Source organism: Oncorhynchus clarkii, chromosome 17 (genome assembly GCF_045791955.1).
Source record: "Oncorhynchus clarkii lewisi isolate Uvic-CL-2024 chromosome 17, UVic_Ocla_1.0, whole genome shotgun sequence".
In the NCBI taxonomy this organism is placed as follows: Eukaryota; Metazoa; Chordata; class Actinopteri; order Salmoniformes; family Salmonidae; genus Oncorhynchus; species Oncorhynchus clarkii.
The window spans coordinates 50,209,079-50,236,617 of record NC_092163.1 but is presented as its reverse complement, the minus strand read 5'-3'; the positions used below and the strand labels follow the sequence as shown (position 1 = coordinate 50,236,617).

The following is a 27,539-nucleotide window of genomic DNA, read 5'->3' as shown; positions in this document are numbered from 1 at the left end:
GTTAATTGAAATGCATTCTAGGTGACTACCTCATGAAGCTGGTGGAGAGAATGCCAAGAGTGTGAAAAGCGGTCATCAAGGCAAAGGGTGGCTACTTTGAAGAATCTAAAATATACTTTTTTGGTTACTACGTTATTCCATATGTGTTATTTCATATGTGTTATTTCATAGTTTTAATGGTTTCACTTTTATTCTACAACGTAAAACATAGTAAAAATAAAGAAAAACCCTGGAATGAGTAGGTGTCCAAACTTTTGACTGGTACTGTATATACAGTAGTTGTTGTGCCCAGGGTTTATTTACGAAGTGAGGGTCTTTAACAAGGACACTGTCAAAGCTAATTGGTTGAAAATGTTTATGGTTGTGTTTGTTTGGGTTAATGGAGTCCAAAGGAAGCCATCGTGGCCCTCATAAAGAAGTGTGTGTAATCAAAATGTCACACTTCATTGTTGCCAACACACAGATCTTCTGTGTGTGTGTGTGTGTGTGTGTGTGGCCAGACAACTACACACAGCCAAAGACACTGCGGCTACAGACTTCTAGACGGCTGCTTTACACTGCAGCCCTATGAGTGTGAGTACAGTGGTTCAGGCAGTCTTGGCGAAGGCATTGAGGTGGCAGAGGAAGATGAGATGCTGAGTCTGGTAAGAACTATGTGGCTGGTGCCTGCTCTTCAAGAACTGTTTGAACTGGTCTACTAGAAGCTCTACTATACAGTAACTGTCTTGGTTAAGCCATAGCATCTGCAGCAGCACAGGCCTGTCTACTGTCAGCATGGCCTTAGGGACCCTGGTGCAAGCTGCCTGCTCTAAAACAGCTGGCCTCAATTACTGAGTCAAATCCCCAACGAATTCACCAGGGCCTGAACTAACTGGATGACACAAAGCCCTCTGAAACACACCCTCTACTCTACTGCATGCACTGACATTTTAAAGTACAGTAACAGTAACTACTGTTATGATCACTGTTATCATATTCAAATAGTTAACCTTTAGAATGTGTTAAAGATGTAGCTTACAATTATATTCAAACGTTTGGAGTACAGTACATACTGTACAGGCAGAGGAAGAGGAGTACATTTTGCAGCATAAGACTGCACTTTACTCAAACACTCCAATGTAAAGGCTGGGGCTAGCTAGCAAGCTGTAAATCTATCACTGGCCGCCCTAAATGGCAGAGAATAATCCATGTATTCATTGATGTGAGGGAAAACAAGGCACAGTCTCGTAGCATGCATGGCTTCAGCCGTGCCTCGACCCTATAGGATAATACCGGTAAGGCCTGGCTGGCTTTAAGTCCCTCCTCAGCCCAGAGCTACAGGAACAAGAGCTTTATATGGGGAGATTCTGCACTCTGCTGAACATCAGCTTTGCCAATTAAAAAGGAGGTTTCATCCAGAATGAGATTACTTTTCTATCGCCTTTGGATGGTTTGAGATTTCTAAGGAGTAAAATCATTATCGCTTGCATATTATAAGAAGGACATTTATATCCAAAGGCTATTCATTTTAGTGAACCTAAAATGCAGCAGGAGTCGTTTTTGGACAGATTAAAGTGAGAAAAATAGGGTGGAGTAGTTTGAGATCTGTGGAGAAAAACTTGGCAAGAACGGATGTAACTCCATGTGTACTCAACAAGTTCACACGCTCTGAGACAATATAAAAAATTAAATCTGCACACCCAAGCAAACACACAAACAGAGTAGACATGCTCTGGCAAGGCAAGTAGACACACAAAGACACACTTGCATGAACACACACACACGCATACACAATCCCTTGCTGCCTCACATACAGTTTAAATGTTTGGCTCAGCTTGAAGCTAGGTGGTCTTTAACGGTGTGGTGGTCTCATCTCTTCATGGGAGGGAAACTCACTTGAACTGGTGGTGCTCTCTGGAGCTGCGGATCTTGTTGGAGAAGCGCTCGGCCAGTTTCTCCAGGCTGCGGGAGTACTCCAGCTGGATCTCAGCCTTGCGGCGGAAGAAGTCCTGCAGGTCCTGTAGCAGCTGGATACGAGACTCGGACTGCTGCTCCAGGCATTTGAACTGCTCCACCAGCTGGTTACGGATCTCTATGCATCAAAACACAAAACAGGACGAGTCAATAAGTCATAAGAGTCATCATCTCCAGAAAATCAGGGCATGGGGCTGGATTCAGTCAACCCTGCCGTGTTTGACATCTTTGTTCAAATGTTCTCCCCCAAAAAGTGTCTTAGTCTGAAAACATTTATTTGAGAAGAGTTTATGTATAATGAACAAAAATTTAAATGCAACATGCAACAATTTCAACTATTTTACAGAGTTACAGTTCATGTAAGGAAATCAGTCAATTGACATACATTCATTAGGCCCTAATCTGTGGATTTCACATGACTGGGCAGGGGGACCCAGTTGAGAGCCATGCCCAACCACTGGGGAGCCAGGCCCAGCCAATCTGAATGAGTTTTTCCCCACAAAAGGGCTTTATTACAGACAGAAATACTCAGTTTCATCAGCTGTCCGGTTGACGGGTCTCAGATCAGATGATCCTGCACGTGAAAAAGCCGGATGTGGAGGTCCTGGGCTGTCACGGTTACACATGGTCTGTGGTTGTGAGGCCGGTTGGAAGTACTGTCAAATTCTCTAAAACTACGTTGGTGGTGGCTTATGATAGAGAAATTAACATTCAATTCTCTGGCAACAGCTCTGGTGGACATTCCTGCAGTCAGCATGCCAATTGCAGGCTCCCTAAAAATGTTGACACGTGGCATTTTGTATGTGACAAAACTGCACATTTAAAAGTGGCGTGTTATTGTCCCCAGCACAAGGTGCACCTATGTAAGAATCATACAATAATCACCTTCTTGATATGCCACACCTGTCAGGTGGATGGATTAACTTAGCAAAGAAAAAATGCTCACCAACAGGGATGTAAACAAATTTGTGCACAAAATTTAAGAGAATTAAGCTTCTTCTTTTTTTACATGTTGCTTTTATATTTTTGGTCAGTAGATTTGTTTTACAGCACCCTAAACCATTCTGTGGATTTATTCAAGATACATTTGTTTTAACGTGTAAAAGAGACATTTAATACTTTATCTTATTTTGGGTTTATCATAATTCTGTTATGATAGTTGCGCCAAGGATTATTTTCCAACCGTGAAATAGGTTACGGAGGGCACTGAAATCTCATCAACATTCACACATTTTCTACTTTTATAAACTGGGCTTGTTCTTTGCCTCGAATCACTGCAAGTTGGCTGGAAATAACGGTTTTCACCTTGCACACCTAACAACCATGAAATGTCCTGTCACATATTTCCAAGCAGCTCACTGTGTTAACAAAGTGTTTTTCTCTCGAACATCCCTTAGGCAAAGCTGTCAATCAGCACCACACATCATGTCTGAAAGAGTTGGAAGCTTAATGTTGGTCCCTGAGTTTGTATTGTAGCAGTCTTTTCTGTATTCAAACAGACTGTTTCCCCTGGTTCCACCCTGGGCTATTGAATATCTCTTTAGGAAGATGAGAAACAACTGCCTGCTAAATGTAATGTAGCGTAATGGCTCCAGAGCTGAGCTGAGCTAAGATGAGCTGTGTGAGAACGGGCTTCAGGAATTCGAAATGCTGTCAATGGTGCTTAAAACCCTACGAGGGGAACCTGACACTGGCAGTCTCACTGAAGATTCTCGACGCTGGTGGGTACCCAGGAGAGAAACCTGAGTTTTCATCGGCTTTGTATTGTTGTCACTGAGCTCCAACTTTGCCTCGACTGAAGAACAAAGAATGGCCTATTTAACTGAAGAAAAAAAACAGCAAATCTGAGATGCTTCTTTCTGATCTTCATAAAACAGCTACTGTAAACAAATGGAATAAAGGGGAAATATTATTTGAAAGCAAAGTAATACTGACTAGCTATCGGATTGAAAGGTGGTATCACTAGTCAACAGAAAGGAAAGACCTCACGAGCATGCTGTATTCAGCATGCAGAATCAAAGCTTTTTCATGTGCCATACCATATGTATCGGCATCAAACAATACTGTGTTATTTTGGTTTTCTCCGCAGAGGTTCCTGGTCCAGTAAGCTTAAATAATATAAATATGGGATGGCGGGGGCAGAGCAGTTTGATGTTAAATAGGACTGGCAGCGTCCCTTTGCCTGGTGCCCAGAAAGGTTTGTGTTCTGTAATACAAGGTGAAGCTCGTTCGCTGCTGCAGTCTTCAAAGTACTGATTGGAGACAGAATGTGAGCGGACAATTTCTTTGCTGAGGCTTAGAGAATAGTTTGAGTCTTGGATTTGTCTGAGGTCAACAGCATAGTGGCTTCAAGTACTCCAGGCAAGGTCAAAACTATAAGAGGTCCCTGTGAAGTAGCTTTGTCATAGGACATTAGACATAACACAGGCCATGGGGGTGACATTCTGTACGGCAGATGTACTGTTAACTGCACAGCACCACCACAGCAATGACAAAGACCATGTTTCCATGCTGCAGAGGGTGTAATTTGGTCAGCCAAGCCCTTCCCGTGGATATATACAGTCTGTGACTTAGCGAAGGGAAGTTGGCCATTTGTGTTTAGCAACTGGAGCAGTGATCTTGTGCAGGGGATGGTTTCTGTCCCTGTGATGTTGCGCCGCCTGGCCCCAGCCCCAAGCGGCATCCTACAATCTGTGGTTAACCACTGTCCCAGCCCTTCCTTTTACCCATGGGCCTCCCTCGCTCTCCATCAGCCTACATGGGCCTAGGTCTCATATAACCAGCACCAGCCCTGGAGATGCCTGGCTCCTACAACAAACACATTCCAATCCCTACTTCCAGGGACGCTGAGCTCTTCCCAGACTGAATGAAGGATTGTTTTCTTCCTTTCTTTCCATTACTTTCTCTCGTTTTCTCTCTCTACATGTAGGCTATCCAGTGGCAAAACAAGAGGAGCCAGGAGAAACGCCCCAGAAAAATCTGACACTGATCCGCATGAATGGCAGGGAGAACTTTTTAAAACACTCTTGTAAAAAATGGCCGACTGTGAACCGGCAGCTGCAATGGTGGATTTGACAGACGAGTTTGGAAAAATAGGTCACTCGCGCCAGAAGTGTGTCCTCACCTCTTAGAAACCATGAGCAATGGCAGAATTATTCCCCAGTATTCTCGATTCCTTGCATAGCGCCTTCATTGTGGTTTATTTGAAGTGTCTGAAGCCTTAGTGGTTCTTCTCAATCTGTGAAGAGGAGGAATGCTGTGAATTTAGGCCTGCAGTTACAGATGATGCTTTGCCCTTTTGAACAGAACCAAAACAAGTCCTGTAGCCAGCATGACATCAGTTCAAATAAACATTTTCAAAATGGACCTTTTAGAAAAAAGAATGTGAATGTTCTGGATTACGTATAAACATCAATGTTTCATGGAATGAAAAGGAATCCATGACATCAAACGTTTACTGTTTGATTATTGGCTACGGCCCAATTCTTTGAGAGCAATCAAGTTATTAAAAAAAGGAGCTCGTTCGAGGTTATGAGTCCCCTATTTGAAATAAAAATGTGCATTTCAAACAGCGTTTGTGGTTCACTTGTTCATGCGTTTGTATGGATAACAAGCACTGACTACTCCCAGTGTTGGGGGAGGGAAGATGGAGGTAATTCAAATCCTCAAAATTAACAGGAGCTCTACTAATTAGATCTAGGCCATAAGCACAACCTTTAATTGAAGGGTACAATTTACTTGGCTTTAACGCCATTGTTTGATTAGGCGATGCAGCAATTACATACGGCAGGCGCACAGCATGCCTTCTCTACACATGTTTCCATTTGTGGGTGGATGCGTCTGCTCATAGGGGTGGCAACCTCAGAGAAAAAGAGTACAGGATTGAGCGCGAGGGGGGGCAAGGGAATGAGGGGAAGAGGCAGTGGTAGTTAACCACAGGGTCCATCCTTCATCACTACTTACACGCCCATAAGGAACAACACCAAAGGGATACAAAACCCCTCTTTTGAGGGCTATACAAAGTCTTTAAATTAGGGGAAGAGGATGGGGAGATAGAAATATCCTGATGAGGAAATTCTACCACAATTACATATGGGGGAGAGAAGCTAGGAACTGAACAACATTGTTCCTACAACAGAGCTATCCCTTTTGTCTATTTGTGCTACTTCATCTGAAAGTTAACCACCATTGACTGTCTCAGTTTGATACAAGAGCAAATATTCTAAATCAGCACAAATACCTAACAGTAAGATCATCAATGATGGATGCACCCCTACTCTAGTAAATGTATTTTGCAAACAAACGTATCAAGACTGCAGAAAATGTGCAATGATGGCGCAATCTATATTGAGCTAATGTTCAATTGTCATGATTCTCTGCAGTATATATTGATATCAAAGGATTGCATGAATCCAATTCAGTTACTACTGAACATAGAATGCAACTTTTCTGGCAAGCCAAAGTGATGATGCGGTATTACTGGCTCTCCCTGAAAGCTATTGGAGTCACAGGCTTCATTCATTATGCAGTAGAACACGCAGACAGATAGGCCTATGTGTAGAGGCATCAATCCACAACCACTTGTTTATCCCTGAACAGTCTCCTCTGTATTAATGAAACTGTACGTAACTTGAATGTGTAACGTGAATAAGTCTGCGAAAGAGAATGCTCTCTGTCAGTACAGTATGACTGCTTCTCTGAATGTACGGGTAACTGCCAAAATTAAAGGAAACACTTGAGTAAATGAGGGATACAAAGTATCTTGAATGCAGGTGCTTCCACACAGGTGTGGTTCCTGAGTTAATAAAGTTATTAACATCACATCATGCTTAGGGTCATGTATAAAAATGCCCAGTTACCCATTATTTTGGCTACCATGGTTAGAGGAAGAGTTCTCAGTGACTTTTGAAGAGGGGTCTCAAAGGAGCATGGGAGTTTAAAGTTTGTGTGTGTACTTGTTTCCTTATCTTATCAGGACCCCAATGTCCTAACAATTCACCTGAATGTCCTGACAAGATAGGAAAAAAACGTTTTTGTAAAAGTCAGGACTTTTTTAACATCCTGAATTTATTCAAATGCTATTTTAAGCCTAATGGTTAGGTTTTGGGGTTAAGGTTAGGGCAGGGTTGGGGAAAATAGAGTTTTAATGGTCAAACATTTTCACTCCACAAAAATACATTTCTAGAAAATAAATCACTGTGTGTGTTAGTCTCAGTCACCAGATGTCAACCCCACTTGAACACTTATGGGAGAACCATCAACAAAACACCAGATTATGGACATCCTTGTGGCAGAATGGTGTCAAATCCCTCCAATATAGTTCAAGACACTTGTAGAATCTATGCCAAAGTGAATTGAAGCTGTTCTGGTGGCTCGCAATGGCCCAACACCTTATTAAGATACTATGTTGGTGTTTCCTATATCTTGTCAGTTAAGTATGAAAGCCTGTACTGGTGTGCAATGTGCATGCTGGTAAACTCTTTCTAATGTAAAACGTGTTTTTCAGCTTATAGATTACCTCTCACCATCGGAAGCAGATAAGCGCCCATGGACCTCAGCTTGGCTTGGCTCTCTTTATGCCTATATCTTACACCAAGTAAGTTCTCCAAGAATCATATCTTTAGTTTGGCAGGCATGTCTAAATCACAGTCAAATGCCCTGCTTAATTAATGCATCTACGTAAATCTTTGTGATGAAGTTGCCCGAGTCTGTTACTTTGCATCGTTTTTGTTCCACTCACACATGATATTAACTGCAGTAGTTTGTGTATGGCAAATGTTATCATGCAGGTGTGATCTGCAGTCAGGAGTGGTCCTAGCTCATTAACCAGCCCTGTGAGAGCAGATGGGACAGCAGAGATAAGAAGGGATCACTTCAACACTGACCTTGAGACAATACATTATCATAATCACTGCCTAGCCTAAACCCCCACCATCATCCCCACCACAAGGCACCTGCTCAATAAGATCACTACACGTCTGGGACAACGTCCCAGGACAGGACAAGAATTATAAAGCCAGCGACCTCTTAGAAAAACACTAGGATGTAGGAGATCCCTGAACTTTGACCTCTCAGCAGAATAAAAATCCATAATCACATCTGCAGGGCGTCATTTGCTGAGAGGCCGTTTTATGGGATCCTGAACAATTCGGCAATTTTGTGTTTTTTTCCCACTGATTTGAACTTTTTTTGTACATAATGTTCCCGCCATCATTTCCTAAGAACAAAAAGAGCTTCTGGACATCAGAACATCAATAACTAACCTTGATTTGGATGAAGATTTCTACTTCAACGAGTCCGCAGGATGTCCTGCTCACCCCGGACCAGGGACTAATTCCTGAGACTTGTAAAATAGACTACGTCGGTGAGTACATAAACCACCTTTGTACATTCGCCAATAGAACGAAGGGTAATCACTGGAGAATAAAACTGGACGAGCTCTGTTCGAGACTACCCTATCAACGGGACCTAAAGAACAGTAATGTCCTGTTTCTCTGAGTCGTGGCTGAACATTGACATGGATAATACAGTACCAGTCAAAAGTTTGACACACATACTCATTCAAGGGTTCATATTTTTTATTTTTAGTATTTTCTACATTGTAGAATAATAGTAAAGACATCAAAACTATGAAATAACACATATGGAACCATGTAGTAACCAAAAAAGTGTTAAACAAATCAGAATATATTTTAGATTCTTCGAAGTAGCCACCCTTTGCCTTGATTACAGCTTTGCACACTCTTGGCATTCTCTCAACTAGCTTCATGATGTAGTCACCTGGAATGCATTTCAATTAACAGGTGTGCCTTGTTAAAAGTTATTTAGTGGAATTTCTTTCCTTCTTAATGTGTTTCAGCCAATCAGTTGTGTTGTGACAAGGTAGAGGTGGTATACAGAAGATAGCCCTATTTGGTAAAATATCAAGTTCATATTATGGCAAGAACAGCTCAAATAAGAGAAATGACAGTCCATCATTACATCATTACTTTTACTAGGCGGTGTCAGAGAAAGGCACAAAAAAATAGTCTAAGACTCCAGTTACCCAAGTCATAGACTGTTTTCTCTGCTACAGCACGGCAAGCGGTACCGGAGTGCCAAGTCTAGGTCCAAAAGGCTCCTTAACAGATTCTACCCACAAGCCATACGACTGCTGAACAATTAATCAAATGGCCACCCAGACTATTTGCATTGTAACCCCCCCCACCACACTTTTGTTTTTAACCTGCTGCTGCTCGTTGTTTATTATCTATGCATAGTCCCTTTACCCCTACCTACATGCACAAATTACTGTATCTCCGCACGTTGACTCAGTACCGGTACCTCCTGTATATAGCCTCATTATTGTTATGTTATTGTGTTACTTTTATTTTTATTTTTTTTAACTCTATTATCTTAGAACTGCATTGTTGGTTAAGGGCTTGTAAGTAAGCAATTCACGGTAAGGCCTAAACCTGTTATATTCGGCGCATTGTGACACATAACATTTGATTTGAAGTGTTGGTCCCATGAGCTGAAATAAAAGTTCCCCAAAATGTTCCATATGCACAAAAAGCTTATTTCTCTCAATTGTTGGTTAAAGATTTGTTTACACCCCTGTGAGTGAGCATTTCTCCATCCATCTGACAGATGTGGCATGTCAAGAATCTTGTGCTGGGGACAAAAAACGGCCACTCTAAAATGTGCAGTTTTGTCACACAACACAATGCCACAGATGTCTCTAGTTTTGAGGGAGCATGCAATTGGCATGCTGACTGCAGGGATGTCCACCAGAGCTGTTGCCACAGAGTTGAATGTTAATTTCTCTACCATAAGCCATCTCCAACGTTGTTTTAGAGAATTTAAGGCCTCACAACCGCAGACCACATGTAACCACGCCAGACTAGGACATCCACTTCAGTCTTCTTCACCTGCGGGATCATCTGAGACCAGCCACCCGGACAGCTGATGAAACTGAGCAGTATTTATATCTGTAATAAAGCCCTTTTGTGGGGGAAAAACTCATTCAGATTGGCTGGGCCTGGCTTCCCAGTGGGTGGGCCTATGCCCCTCCAGGCCCACCCATGGCTGTGCCCCTGCCAGTCATGGGAAAACGAAGTTAAACTAAAGGGGAGAGGTGTGTGTCTTTGCGCCATCTCTAATATTAAGGTAGTCTCGAGGTCCTGTTCGCCTGAGTTAGAACACTTCATGTTAGGCTGTAGACCATACTATTTACAAAGAGAGTTTTTATCTATATTTTTTGTAGCTGTCTATTTACCACCACATTTCGATGCAAGCACTAAGACCACACTCAACGAGCTGTATAGGGCCATTAGCAAACTAGAAAATGCTCATCCAGAGGCGCCACTTGATTTTGGACGACGGTGATTTTAATACAGAGAAACTGAAATCTGTCTTACCTAATTTCTACCAGCATGTCACCTTTGCAACTAGAGGCTAAAAAGAATCTCTACATCATCTTTACTCTACACACGGAAACTCATACAAAGCTCTGACCATAACATTATCCTCCTGATTCCTGCGCACAAGCAAAAACTCAAACAGGAAGTACCAGTGAAGTGGTCTGATGAAGCAGATGCTAAGCTACAGGACTGTTTCACTAGCACAGACTGGAATATGTTCTGGGATTCATCCGATGGCATTGAGATGTTCACCACATCAGTCACCGGCTTCATTAACAAGTGCATCGACAATGTCATCCCCACATTGACCGTATGCACCTATCCCAACCAGAATCCATCGGTTAATGGCAAAATACGCACTGAGCTAAATGCTAGAGCAGAACACTAATCCGGACGCATATAAGACAGTTTGCTTCGCCCTCAGATGAACCATCAAACAGGCAAAGCATCAATACAGGACTAAGATCGAATTCTACTTCACCGGCTCTGCTGCTCGTCGGATGTGGCCGGGCTTGCAAACTATCACAGATTACAAAGGGACACCCAGCCAAAAGCTGCCCAGTGACGCGAGCTGCCCAGACAACCTAAATGTATTCTATGCTCGCTTCGAGGAAAGCCACACTGACCATGCATGGGAACACCAGCTGTTCCAAACGACTGTGTGATCACGCTCTCCGTAGCCAATGTGAGTTAGACCTTTAAACAGGTTTACATTCAGAATTCAGAACACTTTCTATTGCACTCCACACTGCCCTTTCCCACGTAGAGAAGAGGAACACCTATGTCAAAATGCTATTCATTAACTACAGCTCAGTGTTCAACACCATAATGCCCTCCAAGCACATCACTAAGCTAAGAACCCTGGGACTGAACAGATCCCTTAACACCTCTGTCTGCAACTGGATCCTGGACTTCCTGATGGGCCACCCCCAGGTGGTGAGGGTAGGCAACAACACATCTTACACGCTGACCCTCAACACTGGGGCCCCTCAGGGATGTGTGCTTAGTGGCCGCGCACGACTCCAACACCATCATTAAGTTTGCCAACGACAACATGGTGGTAGGCCTGATCACCGGCGATGATGAGACAGCCTGTAGTGAGGAGGTCAGAGACCTGGCAGTGTGGTGCCAGGACAACAACCTCTCCCTCAACGTCAGCAAAGCAAAGGAGCTGATCGTGGACTACAGGAAACAAAAGTCCGAGCATGGCCCCATTCACATTGACGGGGATGTAGTGGAGCAGGTTAAGAGCTTTAAATTCCTTGGTGTCCACATCACTAAGGCTCTATCATGTCCCACACACAACAACACAGTCGTAAATAGGGCACGACAACGCCTCTTCCTCCTCAGGAGGCTGAAAAGATTTGGTATGGGCCCTCAGATCCTTAAAAAGTTATACAGCTGCATCACTGAAAGCATCTTGACTAGCTGCATCACCGCTTGGTATGGCAACAGCTTGACATCTTACCACAAGGTGCTACAGAGGGTAATGTATATGACCCAGTACATCACTGAGCCCGAGCTCCCTGCCATCCAGGACCTCTATACCAGGCAGTCAGAGGAAGGCCCTAACAATTGTAAAACTCCAACCACCCAAGTTATAGTCATAGACTGTTATCTCTGCTACCGAATGGCAAGTTTTACCGATGCACCAAGTCTGGAACCAACAGGACCCTGAACAGCTTCTAACCCCAAGCCATAAGACTGCTAAGTAGCTACCTGCATTGACCCTTTTTTACCTCATTACATACGCTGCTACTATTGTTTTATTATCTGTCACTTTATTCCTAGTTATATGTACACATCCACCTTAATTACCTCGTACCCCTGCACATCGACTCGGTACTGGTACCCTGTTATCGTTACTCATTGTGTATTTATTATTAAGTGTTTTACTTTCCTATTATTTCTCTGCATTGTTGCATTGTTGGAAAGGGCTCGTAAGTAAGCATTTCACTGTTGATCTACACCTGTTGTTTACGAAGCGTGTGACGAATAACATTTGATTTGAGCCGGCCAGAGAGCAGTGGGCCAGGGGACACAGAATGAAAATAAGTAGTTAGCCCAGACCAGGCCAGGCCCAGGTTAGAGAGAGGACCTACTTTACTCCAGGTGTTAACTCCCCTCAAGTCATAAAATCACACTTATCCGAGATGTTTTTATCTTCCTCTGTGGTTCCCTACAGAAAATCTGGAAAATGGCCCACAGCTGCAGTGTGGAAGCGCAGAACAAGGCACCATAGGCTTTAACAAGGGTAAATGCAATTAACATATTTTCGTTTCACAACAAAGAATCGTGGCTTCTGAAAGTCTCTAGTGTAAGTGTACAGAATATGTCTCTCTCAATACAATATATATATATATATATATATATATATATATATATATACACCAGTAATAAAGACTAACATCAGAGGGTATGTAATTAAAAGTTGGAGACTTTTATCTCCCTCACCAACTTTAAACATCTGCTATCGGAGCAGCTAACCAATTGCTGCAGCTGAACATAGTCCATTGGTAAATAGCCCACACAATTTACCTACCTCATCCCCATACTGTTTTTATTCATTTACTTTTCTGCTCTTTTGCACACCAGTGTCTCTACCTGTACATGACCAGGTGATCATTTATCACTCCAGTGTTAATCTGCTAAATTGTAATTATTCGCCTACCTCCATGTGTAACTCTGTGTTGTTGTCTGTTCACACTGCTATGCTTTATCTTGGCCAGGTCGCAGTTGTAAATGAGAACTTGTTCTCAACTAGCCTACCTGGTTAAATAAAGGTGAAATAAAAAATAAAAATAAAATGACCCTACGCTCAACCTGTTCTTCCTAGAAGTCATTCCAGGACAATGCACCGATGCAGAAGTTTTGTGCAAGCTTACATAACGACGACTCCAGGCAATTAAGTTGAAACTGAATCGGGGAAAGCCCAAAAGGTATGCTTGTCATCGGCAAGGACTGGGGAGTTTTTCAGGATAAAAAGAAACAAAATAGAGCTAAGCACTGGCAAAATCCAAAGGAAAACATGGTTCAGTCTGCTTTCCAACAGACACAAAGACAAAAACACAAGGCCAAATATACACTGGAGTTGCTTACCAAGACAACGTTGTATGTTCAAGTGGCCTAGCTACAGTTTTGACTTAAATCCACTTAGAAATCTATGGCAAGACTTGAAAATGGCTGTCTAGCGATGATCAACAACCAACATGACAGAGCTTGGAGAATTTTAAAAAGAATAATGTGCAAATATTTTACAATGCAGGTGTGCAAACCTCTTAGAGACTTACCTAGAAACTCACAGCTGTAATCGCAGCTAAAGGTGATTTTCACGTGTATTGACTCAGGTGTGTGAATACTTATGCAAAATTGATATTTCTTTACATAATTTTAAATACATTTGCAAATATTTCTAAAAACATGTTTTGACTTTGCCATAATGGGGTTTTGTGTGTAGATGGGTGGGGAAAAGTCTAGTTAATCAATTTTGAATTCAGGGTGTTACACAGCAAAATATGGTATAAGTCAAGGGGTATGAATACTTTCTGAAGGCACTGTAAACCTGCTCAACCTCGTCTTCCAGCTCTCCACGGAACAGTGCACAAATGTGAGGAAATGTAAACTGGTGTGTCGTGTGTGTGTCCTGGAGTGTGTGTTTCCTGCATAGCATCCTCAGGGTGGCTTGGCTGGGGAGAGAGGCACAGTAAGCCAGCCTGTGCAACCAGAGTGCAGTGGAGCAGACTGCTTTAGCCTGATAGCCCTGGTAATTTCATCACACAAAGGCCACTTACAGCCAGACAGAGACAGCAGCAGCCATTCCCCATTATCCCCATGCCACACACAAGATGCAGCATTAAACATGGTTCGTTTCACCTCAGGGCACTACAGCCCCCCATTATCACCTCAAACACTGAGGCCTGTTATGGTGAGTGGAGTACATCAACACATCCGATATGAATATGAATGAGTCAGCGCGTTGTGGGGTAAAGGGAAACAAGAGGTTCATGGGTTTCTGTAACATCTGGGTTGTAACATCTGGGTTTGTGTAACATCTGGGTGTGCCGCATGAAAAATAAACAGCCTCAGAAGGAATTAGCCTCCTTGGCAACAATATCACTGTTGGATTACACACACACACACACACAAGTGAGAGCACGCACACACAACATATACGCACACGTACATGTATGCAGCAGACAAAAGCGTCTGCCTGAAAGCCAAATTCACTCACCTAATCCCCTACACAGCTTTTCTGGCCTCACTACTGCAGAGCTTACGTCCCCTTACAGCTCTCTACATTAGGTGCCAAATACTCATGAAAATCAGCCTGGAGTAGACTCTCACACTGCACATGCCCAATGACAGTAGCCTAACCTCATCATCGCACTCAAATGGAAGACTGCCTTATCCTTTTCTAGGACGTTTTCCATTGCTGACTGTTTTTTCAGACCTGGCTTTTGGATGGGTGTGGGAGGCATGGCATCCTTCTCTGTGCAACCCTCTCTCCATTCTCATCCAGGCTCAGTTTTCCACTCTTCCTCTGTTTATCATTTATCCCGGGGCATTACCAGCTGGTTTATGGTCACTTCCTTTTCAGGAACACTTCCTTTTCAGGAACTTGAAATTAGATCAATACAGTTCAACCCAGGCAGGGATACATTTTCCCCCTGAATGGAATAAACGTTTGTCACATGCTGATAGATGAAGTAGCCATGAAGTAGCCGTGTTATTGCATGATATGGAGTAGATCTGCCAATCGTGGTAAGTAGCCTAGCGGTTAGAAAGGTGAGCCAGCAGCCAGTTCGAATCCAGGGTTCAACAGAACAAATCTGGTGGGAAGTGGGCTGGCAACCTTGGGGTTGCTGGTATCAAATCCTAGTTGCCATTGCCTACCTACCGTAGTGACCTTGTGCCCTTGAGCAAGGCACTTAACCCCCCACAACAACATCACCCCAGACACCCAGCGTCGCAGCCCCCTGCACCTCTCCAAAACCTGTGTACTGTATATCTATGTGTATGTATGTCTGTATTTCGAGGGAGAATGGGTTAAAAGTCAAATTTCAGTTGGACCTTGATCAATCATAATACTATGTGAAGATTACTTTAGGGGGTATTATTTGATTGGCAAAATATCTGATTCCCTTTCAATTGCCAATTATTTTTCAAATCTCGATTTCTTCAAACAGTCACCTGTCAAGTGGAGTGCTGTATACTAAAATGAAGGAAATGTGACAGCTTCTCATCACAGGTCCGGAGGTTCAGACAGACAGACAGACCACTTCACAGTGAGAGATGAAAAACAGTCACCCACTCTCTCTCTCTTGCTCTCATCCTTCCTCACCATTGATTTTCTCTCCTTCCTGAGTATCATCATCACAGTGTCAGCATGCTACACAGAACTGAAGCTTCAAGGAAGCCAAGGCCCCAGCGCACCAGACATGCCCTTTCACAACACCAGCCGTCAATCACAGCCATATCCCGGCACCAGCTGCCATGGAGAACCATGAAAAATAGACTGCATGGTGTCTCCATGACAACATGGGCGTGCACACATCCCTTGGGAGCAGCTGATTGGAGGAGAGCAGGGTGGGGGGATGCAGATAGGTGGGGAAGAGGGGTTAGAATGCATGTGTAGGTTCACTCCTTGTGACATGACATGAATGTTATTTTCTCTTTCTGTCTCTGGATGTGTAGCAAGCTTTGGATGGATCAAATAATGTAAACATAAATCATAATCTTGTTTAATTACTTTGTATTATTGCTGCTCTGAAACACATCCCTTAACAGAGTCAGTAAATAAAATGGCTTTATCTCCCAGCATTAACCCAGGCTGAACATGCTTGGGAACGACACAGCGATACTCTATGCACAATATATGTCATATTCTGCAATCACATAATTGTTAAAATACACTATACATGCCATTTAACAGGTCTAGCCATTATGATATTACTGCTGTATGGTAAAACATGTATTTGTAGCCAAAGTGTTCATCCTGCCAGACTGTTGCTCACCCATTAGCGCAAGACACTTTCCACAGAGGCCAAGGTCACCTGGTGCCTCAGAACAGTAAACAGAAACCACAGGGAGAGCTTATGTATTCTGGGAGTAGACTGTACCACCACCACAGCTACATACAGCAGCTACAGCAGAAATAGGAACTTCCTACAGAGCAGAAGACAAAGGGCCTGGAGAGAGAGAGAGACAGAGACAAAGAGAGACAAGTAAGGAGATAGCCTTGTGCCTCCTGTCCAGTATCCTCCATGTCCGCTGCACTCTGGCCAACTCCAGCTCAGTCTCTGGAGAGCCCAAACCAACTGACCAAGCAAACATGCTCTCAAAAATAACTGCATTTATGGGATCGTACCTTTAAATGGCTGCCAGTGTACCATTGCCTCCAAACCAAGAGTATCTAGTAAAAAAGAGTAAGTAGTCTTGCTCAAGCTTAGGCTTGTGCGAGCCAGAACAGCTCATTGGAGCGGGAGCCTATCTCCTGTTTCTGTAGCAGGAGATAGCCTGAGGCATGCCATCACAATGCCTTAACCCCAATCTAACTCCTTAATGCTGAGTCTCAAGAAGAGACTCATAAGGTCCCATTTTTACAGTCTTTGGTATGACTCAGATGGGATCGAAATCACAACCTTCAAATCTTAGGGTGGACACTAACAACAAGGCCACTGAGTGTCTAGTAGTCTACTTTAAACACCAGTTATTTACTTTATATTTAAGGATGTAGATCTGAAAGCTCTTACTTAGACAACCTCAACAAATGAGTTTATCTTCTGTGTCTCTCATTCCCCTTTTGTTAAGGAAAATAATTGCCTCCTCCAGAGATAGTCAACAATTATTAACTGCAATCCTTCTCTGTGTTTGCTAGGAGTGACTTGGGGGTCCTGATCAGAGACAGTACAGTGGTGATGACAGACAAGACCAAGGCATAGAGCTGCTGTGCTGGGAGTCCCAGGCCAGTGTGAAAAGCTGACAGTGATGAATGTCAATATTTTGGATTGCACTATACTGAGGCCACTGAGACCAGTCAGTTGAAAAAGTGTGAGAGAGCAGAGCTTGACCCTGGAGACACCATCCATAGAAAGACTGCATCATGACATCGTGTCAGTGCTGGGATTTGTTCTGCAGTGGGGCTCACCTGTGGAGCAATTCACCAAACACAGCCTAGGTATACCTCCCTGGGCTCCACAGTCATAAGCCTGCCCCACACATTCCAAGGGGCCCAGACAATCCTCTCTACACATGGATTCATCATTGAGCCACGGTACAGTATAATGTATGTGTGATGTCAAGTGGATTGTATAAGCGGATGATTTAGCTCCAGAGTGCCCTATGATCTTCTACATCCATCTTGACTGCTAGAAGTTTTGCCACCTGTGTTTATTCACTTGACAGTTGTGCTTCTCTAGGTCTTCAGTAATGTATAATGGGAGCCTGTGCTGCGATGCTACAGTACATCTCTATCTTCAGTGGAGGTTGCTGAAGGACTGCTGTGCTGCTAATAGCTGCCTCAGCTCAATGGTATTTTCATTCATAATCAGTCTTATATATTGCTATATCATATTGCTAATCAGCCAGGTCAGTGTAATTAGGAGTTTATTAATGACTAAAATGGCTAACTTTTTATCCCCCCTTTCTATTTGGTATGGTAGGAAAGAGTCCATGCAGCTAAGTGTTGGCAGTGTACTGTTGCTAATGTTACTGGTTGTCAGAGGCCACTGTTGTTTTAGCACTTCTCACCGCTGACTGTCTCAGTGACAGAGGTTAAATCATCTGAAAAGTAGAGTAGCCCGCTGTGTCGTCCATGGAAACTCCTTGACTGGGAACTAATGTGGCCTAAATACCATGCCATAATTTCCCCTGCCTGGCTGTGCTCCAACCAGGATTGCTACTCTCTGCTGCATGCACAATATTTTTGATATTTTTTCTTTCCTTTCTGTATTGGTTTTTGGTGCTTTTTGTCTCATTTAGAATTATTTTGAGCATAAAAAACTGACTGCATGCTTAGTTACGTGAGATCATGTATTGAAATGGCAGTAAATATTCAGGAGGCATGTGTAATTCACCAATGCCGAAGCAAACACAATGATTGAACCTGGGGACTAATCTGTTATTGTAAGAGACAAATTAATAATCCGCAGATCACACATTAAATAGAAACTTTTGCTTTACTACTAAGGCCTTGAAAAATATTACGGACTACAAAGGGAAACCGAGCTGCAAGCTGCCCAGTGACGCGAGCCTACCAGAAGAGCTAAATGCCTTCAATAATCGAGGCAAGCAACACCGAAGCATGCATGAGAGCACCAGCTGTTCTGGACGACTGTGTGATCACGCTCTCCGTAGCCGATGTGAGCAAGACCTTTAAACAGGTCAACATTCACAAAGCCGGGTGGTCATGGCTCATATTGACAAAAAATCATACCGGAAACCCTAGACCTACTCCAATTTGCATACCGCCTCAACAGATCCACAGATGACGCAATCTCAATCGCACTCCACACTGCCCTTTCCCACCTGGACAAAAGGAACACCGATGCGAGAATGCCTTTCATTGACTACAGCTCAGCGTTCAACACCATAATGCCCATGAAGATCATCACTAAGCTAAGGACCCTGGGACCAAACACCTCCCTCTGCAACTGAATCTTGGACTTCCTGACGGGCCGCCCCCAGGTGCCTCAAAGTAATTATCTCGGGATATGTTGTTGGAATCGGTTCAGCCACCGGGCTTCTCCGTGCATTGTGCTGACAGAGATAAACACCTCTCTGGGAAGAGGAACGGCGGAGGTGTATGCTTCATGATTAACGACTCATGGTGTAATCATAACAACATACGGGAAGTCAAATCCTTCTGCTCACCCAACCTAAAATTTCTTACAATCAAATTCCGGCCATATTACCTCTCAAGAGAATTCTCGTCAGTTATCGTCAGAGCTGTGTACATTCCCCATCAAGAAGACACCAAGACGGCCCTCAAGGAACTTCACTGGACTCTATGTAAACTGGAAACCACACATCCTGAGGCTGCATTTATTGTAGCTGGGGATTTTAACAAAGCAAATTTGAGAACAAGGCTACCTAAATTCTATCAGCATATTGATTGCACTACACGCGGGGTAATACACTCGATCACTGCTATTCTAACTTCTGCGATGCATACAAAGCCCTCCCCTTCCCTCCCTTCGCCAAATACGACCACGATGCAATCTTGCTCCTACTGTCTTATGGGCAGAAATTCAAGATGTACCAGTGACTAGAACCATTCAACGCTGGTCTGACCAATCTGAATCCACGCGTCAAGATTGTTTTGATCACACAGACTGGGATATGTTCCGGTCAGCCTCAGAGAACAACATCGATCTATATGCTGACTCGGTGAGTGAGTTTATAAAGAAGTGCTTTGGAGATGTTGTAACCACTTTGACTATTAAAACCTACCCTAACCAGAATCTATGGATGGATGGCGGCATTCGCGCAAAATTGAAAGCACGAATCACCGCATTTAACCATGGAAAGAGGTCTGTAAATATGGCTGAATATAAACAGAGGAGTTAATCCCTCCGCAAGGCATTCAAACAAGCGAAAAGCCGGTACAGGGACAAAGTGAAATCGCTCAACGGCTCAGACACAAGACGTATGTGGCAGGGTCGACAGGAAATCCCAGACTACAAAAACAGTTGCAAGGCTGCTGGCCCAGACGGCATCCCTAGCCACGTCGTCAGAGCATGCGCAGACCAGCTGGCTGGTGTGTTTACCGACATATTCAATCTCTCTCTATCCCAGGCTGCTGTCCCCAGATGCTTCAAGATGGCAACCAATGTTACTGTACCCAAGAAGGCAAAGATAACTGAACTAAATGACTACCGCCCCATAGCACTACCACAGTACCCTCCAATACCATAGTACCCCCCCAAGCTCATCATCAAGCTGGAGGCCCTGGGTCTCAACCCCGCCCTGTGCAATTGAGTCCTGGACTTTGACGGGTCGCCCCCAGGTGGTGAAGGTAGGAAACAACATCTCACATGACACAACAGTAGTGGGCTTGATTACCAACAACGACGAGACAGCCTAGAGGGAGAAGGTACGGGCACACGGGAGTGTGGTGTCAGGAAAACAACCTCTCACTCAACGTCAACAAAACAAAGGAGAGGATCGTGGACGTCAGGAAACAGCAGAGGTAGCAACCCCCATCCACATCGATGGGACAGCAGTGGAGAAGGTGGAAGTTAAGTTCCTCGGCGTACATATCACAGACAAACTGAAATGGTCCACCCACACAACCAGTGTTGTGAAGAAGGCATAACAGCGCCTCTTCAACCTCAGGAGGCTGAAGAAATTTGACTCGTCACCAAAAACACTCACAAACTGTTACAGATGCACAACTGAGAGCATCCTGTCGGGTTGTATCACAGCCTGGTATGGCTACTGCACCGCCCTCAACTGCAAGGCTCTCCAGAGGGTGGTGCGGTCTGCACAACGCATCACTGGGGGCAAACTACCTGCCCTCCAGGACACCTACACCACCCGATGTCACAGGAAGGCCATAAAGATCATCAAGGACAACAACCACCCGAGCCACTGCCTGTTCACCCCGCTATCATCCAGAAGGCGAGGTCAGTACAGGTGCATCAAAGCTGGGACCGAGAGACTGAAAAACAGCTTCTATCTCAAGGCCATCAGACTGTTAAACAGCCACCACTAACATTGAGTGGCTGCTGCCAACACACTGACTCAACTCCAGCCACTTTAATAATGGGAATTGATGGGAAATTATGTAAAATATCACTAGCCACTTTAAACAATGCTACCTAATATAATGTTTACATACCCTACATTATTCATCTCATATGTATATACTGTACTCTATATCATCTACTGCATCTTAATGTAATACATGTATCACTAGCCACTTTAACTATGCCACTTTGTTTACATACTCATCTCATATGTATATACTGCACTCAATACCATCTACTGTATCTTGCCTATGCCGCTCTGTACCATCACTCATTCATATATCTTTATGTACATATTCTTTATCCCCTTACACTTGTGTCTATAAGGTAGTAGTTTTGGAATTGTTAGCTAGATTACTTGTTGGTTATTACTGCATTGTCGGAACTAGAAGCACAAGCATTTCGCTACAATTAACATCTGCTAACCATGTGTATGTGACAAATAAAATTTGATTTTATTTGCTAGCTTGCCTGCCCCGGTCTGCTAACTGCTAGCCCCTGCTAACTGCTTGCTTGCTAACCCGGTCTGCTAACTGCTAGCTTGCCAGCCCCGTTCTGCTAACTGCTAGCTTGTTTAGCCCCGGCCTGTTAGCGTGTTAGCATCGGCCTGCTAACTGTCTAAACCGCAGTGTTCCCAGTCAGCCCAACCACTCACTGGACCCATATGATCACTTAGCTACGCATGCCTCTCTCTAATAGCAATATGCCTCGTCCATTACTGTCCTGGTTTGTGATTACTGTCTTATTTCACTGTAGAGCCTCTAGCCCTGCTCAATATGCCTTAACCAACCATGTTGTTCCACCTCCTACATATGCGATGACATCACCTGGTTTAAACGTCTCTAGAGACTTTATCTCTCTCATCATTACTCAATGCCTATGTTTACCTCTAATGTACTCACTTTTACTCACTCTAATGTACTCACTTGTACTCACTTTTACTCCTTTTACTCTCTGTTCCGAACGTGCTAGACGGCCAGTTCGTATAGCATTTAGCCGTACCCTTATCCTACTTCTCCTCCGTTCCTCTGGTAATGTAGAGGTTAATACAGGTCTTGCAGTGCCTAGCTCCACTCCCACTCCCCAGGTGCTCTCATTTGTTGACTTCTGTAACCGTAAAAGCCTTGGTTTCATGCATGTTTACATTAGAAGCCTACTCCATAAGTTTGTTTTACTCACTGCTTTAGCACACTTGCCAACCAGGATGTCTTAGTCGTGTCTAAATCCTGGCTTAGGAAAACAACCAAAAACCTTAATCTCCATCGCTAACTATAACATTTTCCACCAAGATAGAACTGCCAAAGGGGGCTGTGTTGCAGAGTTGGCCTGCAGAGTTCTGTATTACTATCCAAGTCTATCCAAGTCTGTACCCAAACAATTCAAGCTTCTACTTCTAAAAATTCACCTTTCCAGAAATAAGTCTCTCACTGTTGTTGCTTGCTATAGACCTCCCTCTGCCCCCAGCTGTGCCCTTGATACCATATGTGAATTGATTTCCCCCATCTATCTTCTGAGCTCGTGCTACTAGGTGACCTAAACTGGGACATGCTTAACACCCTGGCCATCCTACAATCCAAGCTTGATGCCCTCAATCTCACACAAATTATCAATGAACCTACCAGGTACAACTCCAAATCCGTAAACACGGGCATTCTCATAGATGTTATCCTAACTAACTCGCCCTCCAAATACACCTCTGCTGTTTTCAATCAAGATCTCAGCGATCACTGCCTACCCTGGTCAACTGCCCGGTACCCTCCACAGCAACCCGCCAAAGCCTCCACCATGTCTCCTTTACCCAAATCCAGATAGCTGATGTTTTGAAAGAGCTGCAAAATCTGGACCCCTACAAATCAGCCGGGCTAGACAATCTGGACCCTCTCTTTCTAAAATGATCTGCCGAAATTGTTGCAACCCCTATTACTAGCCTAATCTACCTCTCTTTCGTATCGTCTGAGATTCCTTCTCTTCAAAGGGGGTGACACTCTAGACCCTGGTCATGAGTGCACCCAAGAGCTGGTCATGGGTGCACCTCAGCCACGCTCAAGGTCCTAAATGACATCATAACTGCCATTGATAAGAGACATTACTGTGCAGCTGTATTCATCGACCTGGCCAAGGCTTTCGACTCTGTCAATCACCACATTCTTATTGGCAGACTCGACAGCCTTGGTTTCTCAAATGATTGCCTCGCCTGGAATACCAACTATTTCTCTGATAGAGTTCAGTGTGTCAAATCGGAGGGCCTGTTGTCTGGACCTCTGGCAGTCTCTATGGGGGTGCCACAGGGTTCAATCCCCGGGCCGACTCTTCTCTGTATACATCAATGATGTTGCTCTTGCTGCTAGTGATTCTCTGGTACACCTCTACACAGACGACACCATTCTGTATACTTCTGGCCCCTCTTTGGACACTGTGTTAACTAACCTCCAGACGAGCTTCAATGCCATACAACTCTCCTTCCATGGCCTCCAACTGCTCTTAAACGCAAGTAAAACTAAATGCATGCTATTCAACCGATCACTGCCCGCACCTGCTCGCCCGTCCAGCGTCACTACTCTGGACGGCTCTGACTTAAAATATGTGGACAACTACAAATACCTAGGTGTCTGGTTAGACTATAGACTCTCCTTCCAGACTCACATTAAGCATCTCCAATACAAAATGTAACCTATATCGCAACAAACATCCTTCACTCATGCTGCCAAACACCCTCGTAAAACTGACCATCCTACCGATCCTCGACTTCGGTGATGTCATCTATAAAATAGCCTCTAACACTCTACTCCTCAAACTGGATGCAGTCTATCACAGTGCCATCCGTTTTGTCACCAAAGCCCCATACACTACCCACCATTGCGACCTGTACGCTCTCGTTGGTTGACACTCGCTTCATACTCGTCGCCAAACCCACTGACTACAGGTTATCTACAAGTCTCTGCTAGGTAAAGCCCCGCCTTATCTCAGCTCACTGGTCACCATAGCAGCACCCACTCGTAGCAAGCGCTCCAGCAGGTATATCTCAATGGTCACCCCCAAAGCCAATTCCTCCTTTGGTTGTCTTTCCTTCCAGTTCTCTGCTGCCAATGACTGGAACGAACTGCAAAAATCTCTGAAGCTGGAGACTCACATCTCCCTCACTAGCTTTAAGCACCAGCTGTCAGAGCAGCTCACAGATCACTGCACCTGTACATAGCCCATATATCTACCTACCTTATCCCCATACAGTATTTATTTATTTATTTATCTTCCTCCTTTGCACCCCAGTATCTCAGTGTTTAATTGCTATATTGTAGGTACTTCGCCACCATGACCTATTTAATTCCTTAACTCCCTTATCTTACCTCATTTGCACTCACTGTATATAGACTTTTTGTTTTCTTTTGTTCTACTGTATATTGACTATGTTTTGTTTATTCCATGTGTAACTCTGTGTTGTTGTATGTGTCGAATTGCTATGCTTTGTCTTGGCCAGGTCGCAGTTGCAAATAAGAACTTGTTCTCAAATAGCCTACCTGGTTAACTGAAGGTGAAATAAAAAAATAAAAAAGATCTGGGGAAGGGTACCAAAACATTTCTACAGCATTGAAGGTCCCCAAGAACACAGTGGCCTCCATCATTTTTAAACTCTTCCCAGAGCTTGCTGCCCGGCCTAACTGAGAAATCGGGGGAGAAGGGCCTTGGTCAGGAAGGTGGCCAAGACCCCACTGTTCACTCTAAGACAGCTCCAGAGTTCCTCTGTGGAGATGGGAGAACGTTCCAGAAGGACAGCATTCTCTGCAACACTCCACCAATTACGCCTTTATGGCAGAGTGGCCAGACGGAAGCCACTCCTCAGTAAAAGGCACATGACAACTCGCTTGAAGTTTGCCAAAAGGCACCTAAAGGACTCTCAGACCATGAGAAAAAAGATTCCCTGGTCTGATGAAACCAAGAATGAACTCTTTGGCCTGAATGCCAGGCATCACCTCTGGATGGAACCTGGCACCATTCCTTCCTACGGTGCAGCATGGTGGTGGCAGCATCATGCTGTGGGGATGTCTTTCAGTGGCAGGGACTGGGAGACTAGTCAGGATCAAGGGATGAATGGTGAATGGCGCAAAGTACAGAGAGATCCTTGATGAAAACCTGCTCCAGAGCCCTCAGGACCTCATACTGGGGCGAGGGTTCACCTTCCAACAGGACAACGACCCGAACCACACAGCTAAGACAACGCAGGAGTGGCTTCGGGACAATTCTCTGAATTTCCTTGAGTGGCCCAGCCAGGGTCCAGACTTGAACCCAATTTGAACATTTCTGGAAAGACCTGAAAATAGCTGGGCAGCGACGCTCCCCATCCAACCTGACAGAGCTTGAGAGGACTCGCAGAAAGGAATGAGAGAAATTCTCCAAATACAGGTGTGCCAAGCTTGTAGCGTCATACCCAACAAGACTCGAGGCTGTAATCGCTGCCAAAGGTGCTTCAACAATGTACTGAGTAAAGGGTCTGAAGACTTACAGTGGGGCAAAAAAGTATTTAGTCAGCCACAAATTGTGCAAGTTCTCCCACTTAAAAAGATGAGAGAGGCCTGTAATTTTCATCATAGGTACACTTAAACTATGACAGACAAAATGAGAAAAAAATTCCAGAAAATCACATTGTAGGATTTTTTATGAATTTATTTGCAAATTATGGTGGAAAATAAGTATTTGGTCACCTAAAAACAAGCAAGATTTCTGGCTCTCACAGACCTGTGAGAGCTGTGAGACCACAGCCTTCTTTAAGAGGCTTCTCTGTCCTCCACTCGTTACCTGTATTAATGGCACCTGTTTGAACTTGTTATCAGTATAAAAGACACCTGTCCACAACCTCAAACAGTCACACTCCAAACTCCACTATGGCCAAGACCAAAGAGCTGTCAAAGGACACCAGAAACAAAATTGTAGACCTGCACCAGGCTGGGAAGAGTGAATCTGCAATAGGTAAGCAGCTTGGTTTGAAGAAATCAACTGTGGGAGCAATTATTAGGAAATGGAAGACATACAAGACCACTGATAATCTCCCTCGATCTGGGGCTCCACGCAAGATCTCACCCCGTGGGGTAGAAATGATCACAAGAACGGTGAGCAAAAATCCCAGAACCACACGGGGGGACCTAGTGAATGACCTGCAGAGAGCTGGGACCAAAGTAACAAAGCCTACCATCAGTAACACACTACGCCGCCAGGGACTCAAATCCTGCAGTGCCAGACGTGTCCCCCTGCTTAAGCCAGTACATGTCCAGGTCCGTCTGAAGTTTGCTAGAGAGCATTTGGATGATCCAGAAGAAGATTGGGAGAATGTCATATGGTCAAATGAAACCAAAATATAACTTTTTGGTAAAAACTCAACTCGTCGTGTTTGGAGGACAAAGAATGCTGAGTTGCATCCAAAGAACACCATACCTACTGTGAAGCATGGGGGTGGAAACATCATGCTTTGGGGCTGTTTTTCTGCAAAGGGACCAGGACCACTGATCCGTGTAAAGGAAAGAATGAAGGGGCCATGTATCGTGAGATTTTGAGTGAAAACCTCCTTCCATTAGCAAGGACATTGAAGATGAAACGTGGCTGGGTCTTTCAGCATGACAATGATCCCAAACACACCGCCCGGGCAACGAAGGAGTGGCTTCGTAAGAAGCATTTCAAGGTCCTGGAGTGGCCTAGCCAGTCTCCAGATCTCAATCCCATAGAAAATATTTGGAGGGAGTTGAAAGTCCGTGTTGCCCAGCAACAGCCCCAAAACATCACTGCTCTAGAGGAGATCTGCATGGAGGAATGGGCCAAAATACCAGCAACAGTGTGTGAAAACCTTGTGAAGACTTACAGAAAACGTTTGACCTCTGTCATTGCCAACAAAGGGTATATAACAAAGTATTGAGATAAACTTTTGTTATTGACCAAATACTTATTTTCCACCATAGTTTACAAATAAATTCATTAAAAATCCTACAATGTAATTTTCTGGATTTTTTTCTTCTCATTTTGTCTGTCATAGTTGAAGTGTACCTATGATGAAAATTACAGGCCTCTCATCTTTTTAAGTGGGAGAACTTGGTGGCTGACTACATACTTTTTTGCCCCACTGTATGTAAATGTCATAAGTTTTTTTATTTTAAAATATATTTGCAAAATTTCTAAAAACCTGTTTTTGCTTTGTCATTATGGGGTATTGTGTGTAGATTGATGAGGGGAAAAAACAATTTAAGCAATTTTAGAATAAGGCTGTAACGTAACAAAATGTGAAGAAAGCTAAGGGGTCTGAATACTTTCCGAATGCACTGTACATTGGTTTTTGGTAACAGAATGTCAAGACACTAGGCAATATTTTCTTAAACTTTCAGAAAGCAAGTAATTTCTGCAAAACAAAATACAAATATTGATATTAGTTTGCAGGGGTCTTTGCTTCAATATTACT

The 27,539-nt window shown here is 43.9% G+C and overlaps 1 protein-coding gene across 2 annotated transcripts in view; it reads right to left on the bottom strand.

Moving 5' to 3' along the window:
- LOC139371041 (SLIT-ROBO Rho GTPase-activating protein 3-like) overlaps positions 1-27,539 on the bottom strand; it is a 117,922-nt gene that overhangs the window by 80,430 nt on the left and 9,953 nt on the right. For both annotated transcript variants that reach the window (XM_071111078.1, XM_071111079.1), the window contains exon 2: positions 1,876-2,071. In XM_071111078.1, coding sequence (XP_070967179.1) covers positions 1,876-2,071 — 196 coding nt within the window. The remainder of the gene's footprint in view (positions 1-1,875; positions 2,072-27,539) is intronic.